Here is an 18,953-nt window from a genome sequence, read left to right as displayed (position 1 = left end):
TATTTTGTGGAATTCTTTGTTAATTTGAGCTTCTATTTGTTATCTTTGCAGCCTTGTGTAGAAGCATTATGAACTTAGATGATGATCCTTCTGGCTCAAGCTCGAAGCAGATATGGCTCTGGATCATCGAGTACCTAGCCTGCTTCAACATTTTAGACCCATCTGTTATGTGGGTGTTCAACATTCTCAAATACATATATGAATGCATCTATTGCTCATGTTTATATGTGGTGTATGTGCAAGTATGGATCTATTTTGTGTATTTCAGAGAAAATGTTGTGTTTATTTGCATTTTGTTTTGTTTTTAGTAGCAATGCTTAAGCTATTTGATGGTTAATTTCTCTCAGATTTGGTTGAGGCGGCTCCAATATCGCCTGAGGATTTGGACACTAACACGAGGGAATTTATTGCTTTGAGATGCTTGGAACTCTACTTTGGTATGGATAATGAAGTTGAGAATGATGTTCCTTCTGTCACTGTACCAAAACGTACATTTGACTTCTCTGATTCTTGTGAACATGTGCTTAATACCAGAATTGATGAGGTAATCTTGTTTTGTTTTGGGTTTGATTGATAAAACAATTTGTCATGCAAAAGAATGAAATTTGAAGCATTAATGTGCTTGTTCTAAAAAATTATATTAAAATTTTGATACTGTTGTGATATAAAGTAGTGGATTTCTCTATTATTAGACACCAGAAGAGATGTCTGCACCAGATCTGTTGAAATAGGATATTCGTCCTTTTATTGCTCATAAGAGAGCTACCATGCCAAAATGTGAATTGGAAAAGGTACTTGTATTTGTTTGCATAATTAAGTTCTTGTCACATGAAGTGATAAAATGACTGTTGCTCTTCATGTACTGTGTGTGACCATGAGCACTGTTGTTTGCACACAGCTGAAAGATCCAATTCTCGATGGTACCCATCCAAATGCTGTTTTGTTGATAGAACTTGGGGTGCTGAGTCATATAAATGATGAGAATGGTAGAATCACTGGATTTTGGTCATCATAATGTGTTTATCGGAGTGTTGTAGTGGCAGTATTGCCCAAATTATAGCACCAGAGGCAGAGAGGAGCTCCATTTCTTTACCACTTGAAGGTAAGAATGAAGTGATAGATGAATTTCACACCAAAGTTTGATGAGAAGGGATACTTTTGTTGCCTATTTTGTGCATCTTTTCATGCTATAAGGACCGTAGAAGTTGGAATTTGGGTGTGTTTCCTGAAAGTCATCTTTAGCAACATTTTAAGTCCCTATCTTGTATAGATATTTTGGTGGTAGATCAGAATCAGTATAATCCCATCCTATCCTTTTGTTATGTATGTTGTGATTTTAGAATCTTACAAGGTGTAGCTTGTAGGCATTGACAACAGGATGGTGTCTTTTACTGGTAGTGGCGCATTAGTGGTGTGAAAATTATCATGCTTATTATTATCACTATTGTAAACTTTGCATTATGTCTATAAGATTATTAACCAAATCTTAGCTGTTGTTCTTGGTCATGTATCATGTCAGCTAGGACGCTTAGTCGGTTCGGTTCAAAATCTAACCGAACTGAATAAACTGAAAACTGAAATTTTGATACTTATAAAAATCGAACAGAATCGATTTTGGTCAGAAACTAAATCGAACCAGTCTGATTCAGTTTGGTTTGATCGGTTTAAATTTTTAATAAATTTTTTATCTTTTACACTTTATTTTTAGTATTTTAAAATTTAATTAAAATATTTTAACTTTACTATTATCAGTTCGGTTTGATTTTTTAATTTTTTTCATATTAAAATCGAATTAAATCAAAATAATAAAAAATTTTAAAATTAAAAATTAAATCAAACTAAAATGAATAAAAAATCAAATTAAATTTTCAAATTAATTCGATTCGGCTGATTTTTTCGGATTGAATTAAATATTGCTCACCCTGAAGTGATCAATCTCACAAATAAAAAAAAAAAAAAGAGAATAAATTATAATTTGATTCGATTGAATCCATCCAAAGCTATGTATGACATTTTTGTGCATGAAGTTCTTATATATCATATTTATGACATAATGATGAGTATTTTATATATTCTAAAGTAAATTGATAAGGTTTTTTTATTATAAACTCATTAAATAGTTAAATCATTTATAATTAGGTCAAATATTTATATTTGTTTTATATTTTATAAATTTAAAATTAAATTTATTATAATTAATTTTTTTTTTTTAAATTATAGTATGATCATTAAAAAATATACTTATTTATAATTTAATTTTAAGGTTATAATAAAAAATTAAGTTAATGTTTTGATGACACAATGAACAGATTTAATATAGATAATTATTATATTCTTAATATAAAATAATAAATACTAGTCCCTCTCTTTTTTTTTAAACTTTAAAAAGATAAGCAATACTAAATTATATAAATTTTTTAAACTTTAAAAGGTTAAAGTGATACTAAACTTTTCTAATATATATATAGATAAATCTTGTTAGTTATGTATTTCTTTCCTTTTAATTGAGTAATTATATACATTTTTCTTTCATAATATGTCTTTTTAAGTACTTCGAAAAATATTTTTTTAAATATATATTTTTTTATTTCACTATCATTATTGTCTTTACTTTTTTATATACATACACTTTTATTATTATATTACATTTATTATTATTTAATTAATTTTATGCATTAAAGTATTCCTATAATTTAAATATAAATTAATATAATAAAATCTATAAAATTTGTATGTGATGTATGTACATATAATTATGTAATTAAGTTTATTATATTTAGATTGATATATTTATTTAATATATAATATTTTGTATTTATATTATATATAGTAATTTTTTTAGTATACATAATAATTTAATATAAATAATATATTAAATTAAAAGTAAATGATAATAGATTAATATCTTAATAATTAATAATTGGACTTGTTTTTAAATTTAATTGTTTTGTGATATTTGATAAAATTATTTGCTTTTCTTTATTTTATGTTGTCATAATTGGTATTTTTTTTAACTTATAATGTAATGGAAACTCTTTTATTTTGTGTTATTTATATTATTAAATAACTAATAAATCATAAAAATAAAAATATAGTATAAAAGTAATTTTACTTAATTTCACAGTCTGAGCTCGAAACTTATAATGTTGTGCTCTAACTTTATGTTATCGATTTTTAACTTTTTAATGAATTTATTTTTCAACAAACTCATTTCAAGCTCAAAAGAAGCTTTTAATTAATCAAATTTAACCTAAACTGAACTCAATAAAATTTAAAAAATTGAGATCATATAAAATTAATTTCATAAGTCAAACTTGAAAATTTTGAAAATTGGCTAGACTCAATTGCACCCTTGCCAAAAAGACAAAAAAAAAATGAAGAGAAAAGGATCGCCACAAAATTTACTAATACCGACTTCTACCTGATAAATTTATTAATCTAGATTTCAATAAAAACATGAATCCTCCAAGGGACTGAAAAATGTTAAATAAAAATGCGAAAAAAAAAAAAAAAAAAAAAAAAGAACATACATTGAAAAACATTTGAGATTATTTAACGAGAGAGGACTAAAGTCTAGAGGGTATCCCTCCGGCGACAACCAAGGTTTCTCCTGTTACATAAGAAGCATCATCGGATGCCAAAAAGGCAGTTGCAGAAGCCACGTCTTCTGTGGTACCAAGCCTCTTAAGTAATGTGGTTTCCTCAAAGGACTTTCTCTACAACAAAGAAGAAACCAATTCAGCCAGCCCATAATGAGCAGAGCTTGGGGTATTTCAAAAACTAGCAAAGACAGGAACAATTAATTCCCAAAATTATGAACTTACAATGGCCTCATTTCTTGTGATGAAATCAGCAAAGTGAGTTGGTACAAACCCAGGAGCTATGCAGTTTACACGAGTGTCAGGTGCCATTTCAGCTGCAAGGGCCTGAACAAAAATTTAGAAAGATTAAGCACAAAAAGCATAACAACATTGGGAGCCATCTTCATGATTGTACTTGATAAGCAAAAATCCACGGACGGCAACTTCTTAATAAATTTAAAATCCCAGTTTTGAAGGTCACAGATTCCAATCCCAAGGATGAGGGACCGAGATGTTACAGAAAGGGGGAGAGAGACAGAGCTATCATCATTGCGGGCCACTTGTTTTCAGAATATTTCCCACTTGCATGAAAAGATTGACTAAAGAAAAGCAAGATGGTCTGTTCAACACTAATTGGTAACGACTTTAAGACCATATTTAGCATTTGACATAAAACACCCCATTTACATATAGCAATCAATCGTTTGTTAATGCAAATATAACAAGAATGCAGGACTTGTTCACCTGCCTTAGTAAGCCCAAGAAGAGCTGTCTTTGTCACCCCATACATAGCCAAGGAGGGATAGGGGTTGTAACCAGTAATTGAGGAAATCAGAACGACTGAAGAACCCTTCTGCATGTGAGGAGCTGCATCCTTTCCACCACCAAAAGAGAGAGACCAATCATGCAATAAGTAAAACGTTAGTGCAAGAAACCTGATAGCATCTCCTTGACTGGAGGAGTGATTTAGTAGAAGATTATCTAGAAATAAAACTGAGAATAATCCAAAGAAAATCAGTGAGATATCCTCATTCTGACTATCTGCACCTGCTATTGTGTTTAGCAATATCTAGTATCAGAAAAATCTAAATATCAATCTCTAAGATGATTAGGGAGAAAATAAGCTTACCTTCAAAAGAAGGATACAGGCTTTGACATTAACTTCCCAAAGCTTGTCAAGGACAGATTCTTGAGTCTCTAAAATGGATTCAGTAGATGGATTAACAGCGGCATTGGACACAACCACATCTATTTTTCCATATTTCTGGAACCAAAAACAATTAATTTCCTATCACTTACAACATCCATATTTATCACAAGGGAAGACCACCATCGCAAGTTCTGATTTGAGTTAAAAAAGGTCTCAAGATTAAATTGCATAATAAACAATCAAAATAGATCTACAAAGAAAAGAGGCTAAACAAGGTAGCCCTCGAAAGTGGAAACATAACATATCCATGGAATCGGGAAAAGGCAGCAAAATATTAGTTTCTCACCTGAACTGTCTTCTGAATGAGATTCTTTCTTTTTTCTGCATTTGCGACGTGACAAACGACACCAAACACTTGGATACCCTGAGCTTTAAGTTTCTCAACAGCCTCATCTACATTTTTCTGAATCAGTTTGAACATTACATAAAATCAATAACCTTCAAGTAATCCGAGCAGCTGCAGATAAAAAGACAAAAAAATGACCGTTTAAGGAGCAAAACTTTAATTAATTCGCTCAGTGTGAGAAGTGGTTTCTATTTTGACTGTAACTATATATCCACTGAATTTACAGGACCACACATTCTCTGCTATTTCTATATGGTATCAGAGAAATGACTCTTCTTCCAAAATACCCTTTAATCAACCATGAAAATAATTGTACAGTACCCTCCATGCAACAGTAGTTCTTTTTCTTCAACAACTAATACACCAACACCAGTATTTCCTCCTTGTCATACTCATGTTCCTTGACTGGTACCTCATCGTACAAATTAAATATCATGTTCCCAAAACTTTGGATTCGTCCACTTCTCCGACCTGGCAACCTCACTTTCTGCTAATGGAACTTGGCTCGCAAGAGAAATAAGTTAAAAACAAAAAACTACCCATCCCAAAAATAAACATACTAACAGCAAAAGAGAAGAAACAATCGAATAAAAGGCGAATTATTATAAAAAAAAAAAAGGATCAGGTAAAAGAGATTCAGGAGCTAGTTTGGGGGAGCTGAGGTAATTATTCTGGTTTAATCACAGTAAACAAGAGCAAGAAGGGATTGAATTACAGATATAAAATTCCAAATTCCTAAAAAAGGAGGAGAACGGACCTGCTTCCGAGAAGAGATGACGACGAAGGCGCCTTCATCGCCAAGGCGCCGGGCGATTGCAAAGCCGATGCCTTGAGTGGAAGCTGTAACAATAGCCACCTTCCCTTCAAATCTCTTGCCAAAATTTTTCTTCTCCATTAGGGTTAGGATCACTACTCGAGCAAAGTAAGAAACTGAATCGATCAGAGAAATTGAATGACATGGTAGGTTAATTGATTGGATCTAATCCTCAATATAGTGACTAACGCTGATCAATCAAATCCAATTTACAGTTGGCAGATAGAAGTAAAATACACCGGGCCCACAATTCTGTAAAATTCAAGAAATCGAACGCAAATAGAAGATTACAGTAACTAAACATGTTTGTTGTCTGAAAAATATTTTCTTACTTTTAAAAAATTAAAAAATATATTTATTTTAATTTTTTATTTAAATCTATAAATAGAAAATAAAACACAATACAATTTTCTAAAAAATACAGTATACGAATAGATTTTACATAAATAACACAAGATTTTAATAATTATATTTATATATTTAAGTATATTATTTTTTATTTTAAATTAATATAAAATAGATTAATTTTTTTCTTTATTTTAAATTAATATAAAAATTAAGGTGAATTATAAAAATAAGCATATTTTCTAAATAAATAATAATAATCTAAACATATATTTTATTTTTTTTAATAAAAAATTTACGATTTAACTTTTAAATAATATTATTATTTATAATTAATTTTTAAATTTTTAAATTTTTAAAAATTTATTAAAATATTTTTAACTTTTATTTCTGTCAATAAAATAGTTACGACTTAATTACTATAAAATTATTTTTATTATATTTTTAATTTTTAATCCAAATTTTATTATGTAATGCATTTACATAGTGTTATTGTTTCTCTAACCAAAAAATATATTAATTCAAATTTTATCTAATATTCTATATTTATAATTATACAAAAATATGCTTATCATTAATCAAATAAATTTTAAAGTTCATTAATAATTTTATCAATTTTTTTATTTTTTATATTTTTTATATTTTTTTTTATTTTCCCCCAATTGTTTAAATTTTCTTTCCTTTTCTTTTCCTGTTTTTAATTTTCTTCTCTTTTCTTTTATTTTTTCTTTCTTATCATTTTTGCTCTCATTTATTTTTTTTCCTTTTATCTTTTTTTGTCATTATCATTTTTTTCTTACATTCCTTTTTATTACATATTTAAATTTACTAATAATATTTTCTATTTACATATTATATGGTATTTAAATATTAATATTAATAATTTAAATAAGATAAAATTATTCACTTAATTAAATTCTTATTACAATTTTATTATATTCTCATTCCCATATATATATTATGGATAAACTATATTTTCATTAGATTAAAATGCTTAATAATTTAATAATTATATAAAAATTATATTGTAATCAAATCTAGATAATTTTCTCCCCTTTCTTTCACGACACCAACGCATGGCATTACACGAAATTAGTCTTCCCACAAACTTGTTTGCAATTTTGATTATTCAGTGCCAAAGAACACAACAGGCAACAACTAAATCTAGTGGTTCAAATATACCGCTTAATATCGATAAAATGACTTTCGCTGGCTGCTTGGTTGCTTCCTCTGCAATAAGCCAACCAAAAAAGAATATTTCAAAAACTAAGGCCAAAAAGAATGAAAAGGGAAAAAAGAAACAATATATTATCCTCTGTTGGCGAGAAGCCGCACCAGAATCTAAACCGGAGTCTTCTGCGTTGAGGATGGGGAGAACAGTGCGATCTGCGAGCGAAGCAGGAGCATGTATAGGATCAGTAGGTGAATTGGGGTATTTCAATGAGCTGTTACCGATGGAATGAGAAATGGATGGAGATGAGATGTCGAGAGAGGACATGTCATGTTTAAGAGCTGCATCCATTGCCGGTGAGTTTTTAACGGTAGCGGTGGCAGCGGCTTTGGCTTTTAGCGAGTAGCAGAAAATAGCGTTCAAGCTTTTAAGCCTGGCCATTTGGGAACCGAGGAGGCTATAAGGGTTTCCGCTTCCCTTTTTATGGTACGAGTTCCGTGCTATGCACGCAAATAGTTTTTATTAAAAATTGATATTTTGTTTTTATTCTTTTATTTACTTGAATTATAAATCATTACTATTAAATTAATTTTTTATTCAGAATTGTTCTTTTTATTTCAATTTAAATAATTTTCTCTTTAATATCTTATTAATTATATATATATATTAATTAAAGAAAAAATTTAATAAATAAAACATATTTTTTAGTTAAAGAAAAATTCAAAATATTTTAAAAAATAATTTTATTTTTTTAAAAAAATCATTTTCCATACTTTAATAATTTTACCAACACCTTTATATATAAATTAATTGATATATTTTATTTGTAAATTAAAATCAAATAATAAAAATAATTAGTCATAATTAAAAATTAAAAAAAGCTACTACGATTCTGCATTTATGCTAATTACAATTATGATAAAAAAACAATAATTGTTTTAGAAAAATAAAAAAAAATATTTTTTTTCCTAATTACAATTATATAATTGATGATAATCATGGTTAAGAAGTTTGATGACAATTACTATTTCAATGAAATTAGTCATAATTTAATTAGTTGAATATAATTAAATTTAAATTGCATTTGAAGAGAAGTTCATTAAAGGTCTGAAAATTATTTAAATTAAATTAATTAATTCATAATTTTAAATTAAGTTATTAGAATATTTAGCTTATAAGATTTTTTTTTATTTTTACCGTAATAAATTAAACTTTTTGTGAGCAAATATTTGTGGAGAATAAATTTCGCTATTAAAAATAATTTAATAGTATCAAATTGAAATTTTGCCAAAAAACTAAATATTTGTGGAGAATTTATAAATTGCCTACTAAAATATTAAATATATGCAAAGCCCGCCCATGCTAAAATTTTCCACATAATTTTAAATATAAAAAATTTAAAAAAAAAAACAAGCGATTGAACCTTTTTCATCGTCGGCCCATCCCCTCTCTCTCCATCAATCCCTCCCCGGCTCTCCCTCGATTCCACCACACAAAAAAAAAAAATTTATCAGCGACGGAAACTTTCGTCACTAATAGTTTAAAATCTGTCGTTAATATTTTTAAAGATAAATTTACAATAAACTCATATCCATCGCTTAAAAATTATATCGCTAAATCAGTCTGTCAAAAATATTACGATAAACATTATTTAAACTTTTGTATTGCACTATTAATAGCAAGCTAGTGGCAAAATGCAATGTCTATAGTGGCCAAATTGTCCTTTCTAGTGTGAAAAAATTTTCCAAAAAGACTCTGTTTTCGTTTTATAATTTTTATATATTTTATTTTTTTATATATATTAAAAATAATAATATTTTTTATTAATTTTTTAATTATACTCATCTTAAAAATATTAAATTTTTTATTTCTTTCATCACATAATTTTTATCCATTTTACTTTATTACACATATTAAAAAGAATAACTTTTTAATTTTTTTGTATATACTCATATTAAAAATATTAAATTTTATTCAATGTTAAGGGATATTTTACAAATTTTTTTCAAAATAATATAAAATTAAATAAAATTATAATAATCGACTTATATGTTATTATAGTGTAAAACGAAAAATAAACAATAATTTTAACACAATTAAAAAAGAAAAGGTGAGACTATTAAATATTAAGAGATATTTTGAAAAAAAAAATTAAAATAAAATAAAATAATATTATAATTATTTATTTAAAAAATATTATAATATATAAAAAAATTGAATAATAATTTTGAAATAATTAAGAAAAGGAAAATAAAAATAAAAATGATGATACGAGAGTGTTAGTTTTTAATTGATTAATTTTGAAGAGATTAATAATTTAATTAAATAATTATATTAAAATTATAAGATTTTTAATTATTGTTAATAATATTTTTATTTAATATCTTAATATTATAGGCCGTTAATCACTAAAGTCTTCCTCTTTTGGTTTTCTTCAACTGTTAGCTCTTAAAAACTATAAGAAATGAAATTTAATGCTCCATAAACAAGGGAAGGGAGTTTTAAACAATAGAGGTCATTATGATTTTTTTAAAAAAAAATTCATTATTTTTATATACTTTAATTAGCAAATTCATTATTATTATTATTATTATTATTATTATTAATTATTTAAGATCATATAATATTTACTATGATTAAATATTAAATATGAGAGATTTTAAATTTTACTTTTTCAATCTCTAATTTTTATTTTAAATATTTAATATTTAATAAATTTATTATGATTGGTGATTAATATCTAAATGTTGTGGAATAATTTCTGCTAATTATCTAGATTTTAGATTTGAAAATTGAATTTAAAACGTTAAATTTAAAATTTAGAATTTAAAAAACAAAATATCTTAATTGTATATAAAAATTAAAAATTAAAATTTAAGAATATTCACTGAAATTTTTAATAAATACCCAGATTTAACCCCTGAACACATTGCATGAAGTTCAATTTGGTCTTTTAACTTATTTTCAATTTCCAGTGTAGGTCAAAATGAGCTTTGGTCGAGCAATAAAATTCCAATTATAATAATTTATCAAACAAAGGATTTGTTTGTTTCATAAAAACTATTTGGACAAAAATTTTGCATTTAAAGCACTTTAAAATTTGATAAAAAATATTTTCCTAACTAAAAAAAGAAAACTTTTTAAAGAAAATGAATACTCTTTTCTACGAGAAAAAGTTATTTTAGTTTTAATAATTGTGTTAACAAAACTAAACTTTATATAAATAAATCTTATTAATATTTTTTAATATTATAATTAAATAATAAAAATTAAATTATTTTTTTAAGAAAATTAATTTATTTAAAAAATATTATGATGGACTTACCCAGACAGAAATATTAAAAATTCTCTATCCAACAAAACATAATTCATTATCAACAGCAGCAGAAGCATTCGGTCAATTTAATTTTGAATCGAATTAAAATTAAAAAATTAAAAAATTAATTCAATAAAATATATCAATTAAATTTAAATTTATATGAAAAAATTAAATCAAATCAAATTAATCGAATTTAATTTGATTTTGATTTGAAATTAAACCATTTAGAAAATATTGATCTCTTATCTTAAAATTTCAAATTTACCGTAAATAAAATCACAATTTTTAGTACTCAAAAAATTAACAAGCCACATAAATTATTAGAATTTTAAAAATAAATAATTTTAAATTAAATCAATAAATCACAAATCCTAAATTAAATAATAAATTACAAATTAAAACAATCTAATTCTAATAGATCTAATCAATTTATAATTTTAAATTAGCACTAATAAATTTTTAAAAAAAATTCTCAATAGCAAATTGCATCATTAGAATAAGAAAAAAAAAGTATTTAACACATTCAATATATAATAAAAAAATATAAAATAATTTTCTCAACCATCATCCTACAAAGAGTATGAACAAATATAAAGAAAAAGGATAAGGAAGGGATGAGAGGGTGAGACGGTCATCCATACTCTTTCATAGTTCAAAGACTTTCCAAGGAAAAGGAGAGGTTTAATTAATAAAGAAAAAATAAATAAATGAGCCACATACAACAAATTCAACCTCCCTGTATTAAAGCTCGTATTATTATTTGCATTAGATAAGAATGATAATTCAATATATATATATATATATATATATATATATATAAAGTTAAAAAAATTTTCAATCCCCAATTCTCATTTCAAAAAAAAAATTAAAAAAATTAATACTATTTACATTTTCTTTTTCATTGTAACTTTCACTAAGTAATTTAGATTCGTGTCTGATTAAATTTATTAAATGAAATAAAACATTATTTCAATAAATTTTATATATATTTTATATTCAAAATTTAAATTCTAAATCTCTTAAAATACCGTTTACTTATTTATTAAGTAATCTAACAGCTGACAATTCTAATTTAAAAAAATTATTACTTAGTCTATGAAAAAATCTTATTAATTAATTTTTTAATTTTAAAAATATATTAAAATATTTTTAGCATTTTAATAAAAGTTTACTAGTTAATCCCCTATTAATTTTGTCTTTAAGTATTTTACTATTTAATATTTATAATTTTCAAAAATTTATTAATTGATTCTTTAAATTTTTAAAAAATTTACTCTGTACTAGTGATATTTTAAATTTTTTTATAATATTTAACTACTAAAGCTAAAAGAAATTATCTAATAAACTTTTTAAAATGTGAACATTTTAATACATTTTTAAAATCGATGGACCAATCAATAAATTTATTTGTATCACAGATACTACATGATAAGTTTCCATCTAACTTTACATATATATTAATATTTATCAATAATGGAAAAGTTTCCATTATTGATCATGATTCATGAGATAACATTTGTCTCATCTACCAGTCAAAACCTACCAATCAAACCCTAAATTCTAATTGCAAGGTATTCTTAAATCACAACTTAAATAACACAAAAAGGATATTGAATTAATTCTGATACACTTTTTCCCATTTTCTGTTTTGATGAATTCTCTGTTTCATAAAATTCTCATCACTTCAATGGAAATTTTTTTTACAGATATTTCATACTTTAAGCATAGGAGTGGCCAATCATCAAACAACCTTGCATTCACAATCAGATATATCCCTTGAATACAAATGTAAATGAAAGTGACCAATCATCAAAAAGTAAAGTCTTGCATTCACAATCAAATAATATCACTGGCCAACTACACAGTTCATATGGCAAAACTATAAAAATTCCTGTATTAATCTGAATTCTGAATCATAAGAATGCCTGATTAGAAAACTTTAAGAGGGAGCTGCAAATCTGAGAAATCATAAATCAAATCAACAAACGTTGATATTGAATAAAGAAAAAGAAAAACCCAAATGCATCCTTCAAATAATGAATTTCTACGTAATTCCAAATGGCAACAAAACAATTAAATTCAAACAAGAAATAGAATCCAAATGAAATAAGAGAAATATAACTAATAATTAAGAGTCATTTCGAATAACATATATTACATCCATGTATACAAAATCCTACAAATTCCAGGATTTAAATGCCAAATAAAATACAAAACCCTCAATAACATCCAAAAAAGGAAAGAAACTAAAATGGAAATCAACAACAGAATGTACAACAAATTTGCAGAGGTCAGTCTACCTTGACAAGCGAAAGAGATTGGAGAAGATTCTGGAGAAGGCGAGACGAAAGCGAGGATAAGCCCTGAGAGAGTAAAAAGCAGTCTGGCGGAGCAAATCCTCGATGGTCTCGACAAATGGATTAAGAGATCGAATCGGCGGAACGTATAAAGTCAAAGGCACCGCCGAGAAGGCCACGGCGAAGAATAGCTGCAGCATTTGATAGATTCAGATTGGATAATTTGTCTGTTTGTTTGGTGAGAAAATGGAGATTGTGAAGAGAGAGAGAGAGAGGGAGAGAGAGAAGAGAGAAGGGGTGAGGTGGGGAATTCATATTGATGGATTTTGCTATTAGGGGGAAAAAGAACAAGAAAATTGACAAGACGATGACAGGCGATGACGGGAGCTTTGTAATAATCGGTTCTCAATAGGAGAAGGAGGTGACCACAAATTTATTACATATTTTTCATTTTTCATTTATGATGATGACCTTTCTTTCATGGCCATCCAAGCACAACATTCCACCTCTAATTTGCATCATTCATCTTATAAATGAAAATTTTGGAAGTTAAAATAGGAGAAATTTTCATTTCAAATAAAAAATTGAATTTTTATTTTAAATAAAAGGACAGAAAAAAAGGATTAGCCTAACCCAAAAGTAAAAACCTTAAAAAATAATAATAATAAATCAAACCAACCACTATAGCTAACACAACTCAAATCCATAACCACCATTCAAAACACAGTATGTAAAAATAAAAAAATAAAAAAATTTTAAGAAATATTTATTATTTAATTTATAAATATTATTATTAATAATAATTAATTTTATACTTACAAAAATGTATTAAAAAATTTTTTCTTTGTTAACGAAAATCTTTTCATCCTCTCTTATAACCAACAATAAAAGAAAAAAATTTTAAAAATTAATTTTGCTCTTAATAACTCCCTTCTTCTTCCTCTCAATATCCTAACTTCTTATTATTCTTCTTCTCTTTCTTCTCAATAATTTAACTTTTAAAATTTTTTTTTACTGTTTTTTCTTTCTCAATAATCCAATTTTTAAAATCTAAAATTTTTAAAATTTAATTTTTTTACGAAGAAAGAAGAAAAATCGAAGAATTGAAAAAAAATAAAACAAAGGGATAATTTGATTTTTTAATATATTTTTAATAGAAAAAATAAATAGAATTAAATGAAATAATTATTTTATTGATAAAAAAAATATTTTAATAAATTTTTAAAAATGCATATACTAACTTATTAATATTAATAATATTAAGGACTAAATAATAAATTTTTTAAATTTTAATAGTAAAATGTCACGTATTATTGGACCCACAAATGTCACTTAGTAATTTTTTTAATTAAATTAATATTACTAAATAACTTATTTAAATATTTATAATATAAATTAACCAATTAAAAATTATCACGTTATCCAATTAAAAAAGAACAAATTAATTAATAAAATAAAATAGTAACACTTGTCGGTAGTTGAAATCCTCCTTTCAAATTTTCTATAAATAGAGAGGTCCTCCTCCTCTAAAGGGAACCAGAGGATATCAAGTCTCCAAGTCACAAATTTTTTTAAAGACTATAAACTACCAACTCTATTTATCTGAGTCCCAAAATTATTAAGTCTAAGTTTTTCTTTTCCAAATTGAAAAACTTTTCTCAATCAATTAAAGAACGAGTTTCTCAACTCCTTAAATCACATCAGTCAAAGAAAAGAATAAAAAAATTAAATTTTTTATCTCAAAATATTTATTGTGAGATATCGAATTATGCTTTTTTATTATTAAATTGATATTTATTTATTTTTTTATTTTTTAAATATATTTAAATAAATCTGAGAAATTTAAAATTTTACTCTTTCAATCTCTAATTTTCAGTTAAAAAAAGATATTTTTATTTTTTCTATTTATAATTTTATCTAATATTACAATTAAATTTTGGTCGTAACTTAAAGAGCAAATCTCACATTCTAAAATAAAAAAAAGAATTACGATATCATCAAACTAAAATTTATTATTAAATTATTTATTTAATAGTTTCATATTATATAAACACTTATTAATTAGTCGTACAATTTTAAAAAATATATTAAAATATCTTTAACATTTTAAAAAGTCCATTACTCATTAATTTTAACTGTTAAATATTAAAAATGTCTAAAATACTCTCAATATGAATATGATAATTAATAGACTTTTAATAAAGTTGAGAGACCAAAAAGAAATTTCCCCTATGTGGTCTCTCTGTGGCTTGATACTCTCGTATTTTCCTCTTCCTTAAACCTAACTTCTTCTTTTCTCTTTCTTCATGGAAGATAATCCGCGTCAATTGACTATTGATGAAAGAGAAGATGTCGCCTCTAACAACACCCCTGCGACAGGTAACAGTGAAATGGCATATCCTGTCAAAGGTCGAAATAGCTGAAAACAATTATCGTCATGTGTTGAAACTGCCAAGGACTCGACAATTCTAAATAGTTAATGCATTAAAGAATTTGGTTACTAGTTATAAGTCGGACATTTTATTTTTAATGGAAACAAAAACTCTTAGTTCTTGTATGAAATTTTTTCGTAGTTTTTTATATCTTAATGGTTGCTTATCAGTCAATAGACAAAGATTGGGAGGAGGCATTTCATTAATGTGGAAGAGTGTGTGTCTATTTCTGTTTTTCTATTGTTTCAGAAGGTAATGTTCAATGGAGGTTTATTAGTTACCTTCTGTTCAATGGAGGTTTATTAGTTATTACGAGTTTCTGGAATCGCAATGACGACGTCAGTCTTGAAACCTTATTCGAGTTTTATCTCGTAGAATCTCTCTTCCGTGACTTTGTTTGGAAGATTTTAATGATTTATACTCGAGAGATAAGAATGAAGGAGGAGCATCTTTGCCAAATCTTATAGAAGGGTTTAGACAGGCACTTGAAGAGTATATTTGTCAAATTATCTTATACAGGAGTTTAATTTTGAATGATTATAAATCTTTGATAGACTCTAGAACTGATATTTCTATTAGATGGATTCATCGTAATGCTACTTTATCTGTTCATACTTTGACTAGAGAATCTATGGATGATATCCCTTTTTATTTGATGAAATTTTATTAATACAATCATTAATTTTACTTTATAAAAAAAATAAAATTAAAAGACCAATTAATAAATTTTATAGATAATAGAAACTAAATATTTAAACGATTAAAACTAATAAAAAAATTAATTTTTAAAACTTTAAGAATATTTTAATATATTTTTCAAAATTAAAAAGTCAACTAATGAATTTTTCAATAATACAAAAACAAATTTTAGTCCTTATTATTTAGTTCTTATATTATAAGAAAATTATTAGTTAATTTTTCAAATTTGAAAAAAAATATTAAAGCATTCTTAAAATTTTAAAAGTCTACTAATTAATTATTTTACTAGTTTTAACTATTATATATTTTTTTATTTAATTCATATAGTGTAGAAAACCCGTTAGTTTAATTTAATAAAAATTCTACTAATTAATCTCTACGTGTTAAAAGTATTTTAGAGATTTTTTTATAATATTTAAATGGTTAAAATTAATGAAAAAAAATTTAAAATCTCAAAAATATTTTAATATATTTTTTAAAATTAAGAAATTAATAAATAAATTTTCGTATAATACAGGAACCAAATAATAATTTTAATAAATTTTCGTACAATAGAGATTAAATAGTAATTTTTTTTAAGAAATAAACAATATAAATAGTAATTTTTTTTAAGGAATAAACAATATAATTCCCTTCAAATGGAATGTATATACTCTTTTTTTTTTGACCTGCAAAGCATATTTGCATTACATGGCTGCTCGCAGTAGAATTTTGTTACATCAAATAACACAAATCTATCAACTGATGCTTTGGTGGTAATAAGTCTTTCAGACAAAATTTAACTCACATTTGCTATAGTATTTACCTAATGAGAAATTCAGTGAAACAAAACGTATGGAATGCGAAAGCAAATATTAAAAATAGCCTCAATCGAAGCTTTGATTTCCCTGGGTATTGCAGATGGTAAATGCATAGATAGTAGCAAAATCTATTTTATTCTGAAAGCCCATATCATACGCTAATTGTACCGTTGCCGGCATAGCACATACTTTCCCTACCACAATAAAAGAACACCAAACTTGCACAATAATATTATGCAGAGTCCTACCAGCACTATCTTTAGCGGCTACAACAATCACAGCATGTGAAAACTGATCCTTCCATGCCAAGATAGGAGTAACGTAATGACATGATCAGATCGTATAAACCCAAAAACACCTTTATTTCTTTCCGTCTAGATATGCTATAAAGTAAGTGTAATCGAAGTCAATATAGATAGTTTATTAATCTATTATAACTATAGGATACCATTCTCTCGCAAATTACTGCATTTATCCGAGTAACTCACGAACGACAAAAACCCAATGAATAATATATCTAATTAAGGAGGCTTTGTGTCCAACCGAAACCTTTCTAATAATGTCTCTCACCCTATTGCAAAACTATAGAAGCCTACAAGATCAAGTTTATAGACTGCTCGAACATGTGGACACCAAAAGAAAATATATTCTTAGGTTTCAGTAAAAAATTGATAAATAGAGCACTTAGGATCATATAAGACACCTCGAAGGACCAAATTATTATAGATTGATAATACATTTTGAAAAACTTGCCAAAGAAAATTTTTCAATTTGGGAGGACCTGAAAATATCATATGCACTTCCATGTTCCTAGATATACATAGGAGGAAGAGGAAGCTATAAATATGAATGATACATGAGCTGCTTATAACTAGATCTTACATTGTATTAACCATTATGAGCATAGTGCCAAATAAGAAAATCTGGCATACCAAGAGGGACTACTAGGACAAAGACTAGTTAGAGCCTGTTGAGGAGTAAATAATCATCGCACCACCTAATGGTTCCAGTCCAAGCTTCTATGACCAATCGTATATGCCACCTAATCAATACCAACCGGACAAACTAGATAAGCTGAAGTTATCTAACCCGAGCACCCATGGATCTGACCAAATGGAAATACTTCTACCATCCTCTATATTCATTAACATTGTCAGCTAATAGATTTTGCCAAATTCATGAGCTAGGGTACCTATGATTGGCTTACTAGAAAGAATATGATAGGAAATATAATCCTTTTAAAACCCTTACTCACAAGCGAGACTTATTATGGAGAACCTCCAACACTATTTTGTCAAACATGCAAAATTAAAATTATCAAAATCTTTAAAACCTAATTTGCCCCAAAACTTTGATTGATAGGATTTTTGACAATTGACCTAATATATTTTTCTACCTTTTTCATCATCATCCCACCAAAAATTAGATAACAGGCTATTAAATTTTATTAAAAACTATTTGGGATATTGAAAAATAGCTGTCAAAAAAGTGAAAATAGCAGATAAAACTAATTTGACCATGGTAGCGCGACCAGCTTGTGATAAAGGTTTTTGTTTCCAAGTCTTAGTTTTTTAGTGCATCCAATCCTCCACAACCGCTATTGCCTGCTTTCTAGAACGTCCTAAGAGCACCAATAGACCCAAGCAGCAATTTGACGATAGCAATTCTTGCATGTGAAATTTACTGAGAAACTCATATTTAAGGCAGGAAGGTGTATGTTTACTGAATAGAATATGAGATTTCTGAATATTAATCAATTGACCTGAAGCCATAATATAAGACTTAAGTATATAAAAACAGAGTATCATCTGCAAATAAAATATCAATGAATTTTAAAATACATTGAGAGATTTTGATACCCTGAACGAGACCTCTGACTTGAGTATCTAATAATAAGTAAGAAAACGCTTGAGAAACAAATAAAAAAAACAAGGAGAAA

At 26.2% G+C, this 18,953-nt stretch overlaps 1 protein-coding gene across 2 annotated transcripts; it reads right to left on the bottom strand.

Moving 5' to 3' along the window:
- Nucleotides 1-3,400: 3,400 nt before the first annotated feature.
- Nucleotides 3,401-6,138, bottom strand: LOC110622300 (tropinone reductase-like 3). Of its 2 annotated transcripts, none has more exons than XM_021766767.2 (6): nucleotides 5,895-6,138; nucleotides 5,078-5,194; nucleotides 4,711-4,845; nucleotides 4,330-4,455; nucleotides 3,825-3,926; nucleotides 3,401-3,716 (listed from the first exon to the last, which is right to left on the bottom strand). In XM_021766767.2, exons 1-6 carry the CDS (start codon nucleotides 6,030-6,032, stop codon nucleotides 3,567-3,569), a joined length of 768 nt encoding a protein of 255 aa, XP_021622459.1. In that variant the 5' UTR covers nucleotides 6,033-6,138; the 3' UTR covers nucleotides 3,401-3,566. The 2 variants fall into 2 exon arrangements, with proteins under 2 accessions (XP_021622459.1, XP_021622460.1); XM_021766768.2 differs by having other exon boundaries at nucleotides 5,078-5,248; nucleotides 5,895-6,033.
- Nucleotides 6,139-18,953: the final 12,815 nt, after the last annotated feature.

Source organism: Manihot esculenta, chromosome 9 (assembly GCF_001659605.2).
Source record: "Manihot esculenta cultivar AM560-2 chromosome 9, M.esculenta_v8, whole genome shotgun sequence".
Taxonomy (NCBI): Eukaryota; Viridiplantae; Streptophyta; class Magnoliopsida; order Malpighiales; family Euphorbiaceae; genus Manihot; species Manihot esculenta.
This window is presented reverse-complemented; position numbering and strand designations above follow the sequence as displayed.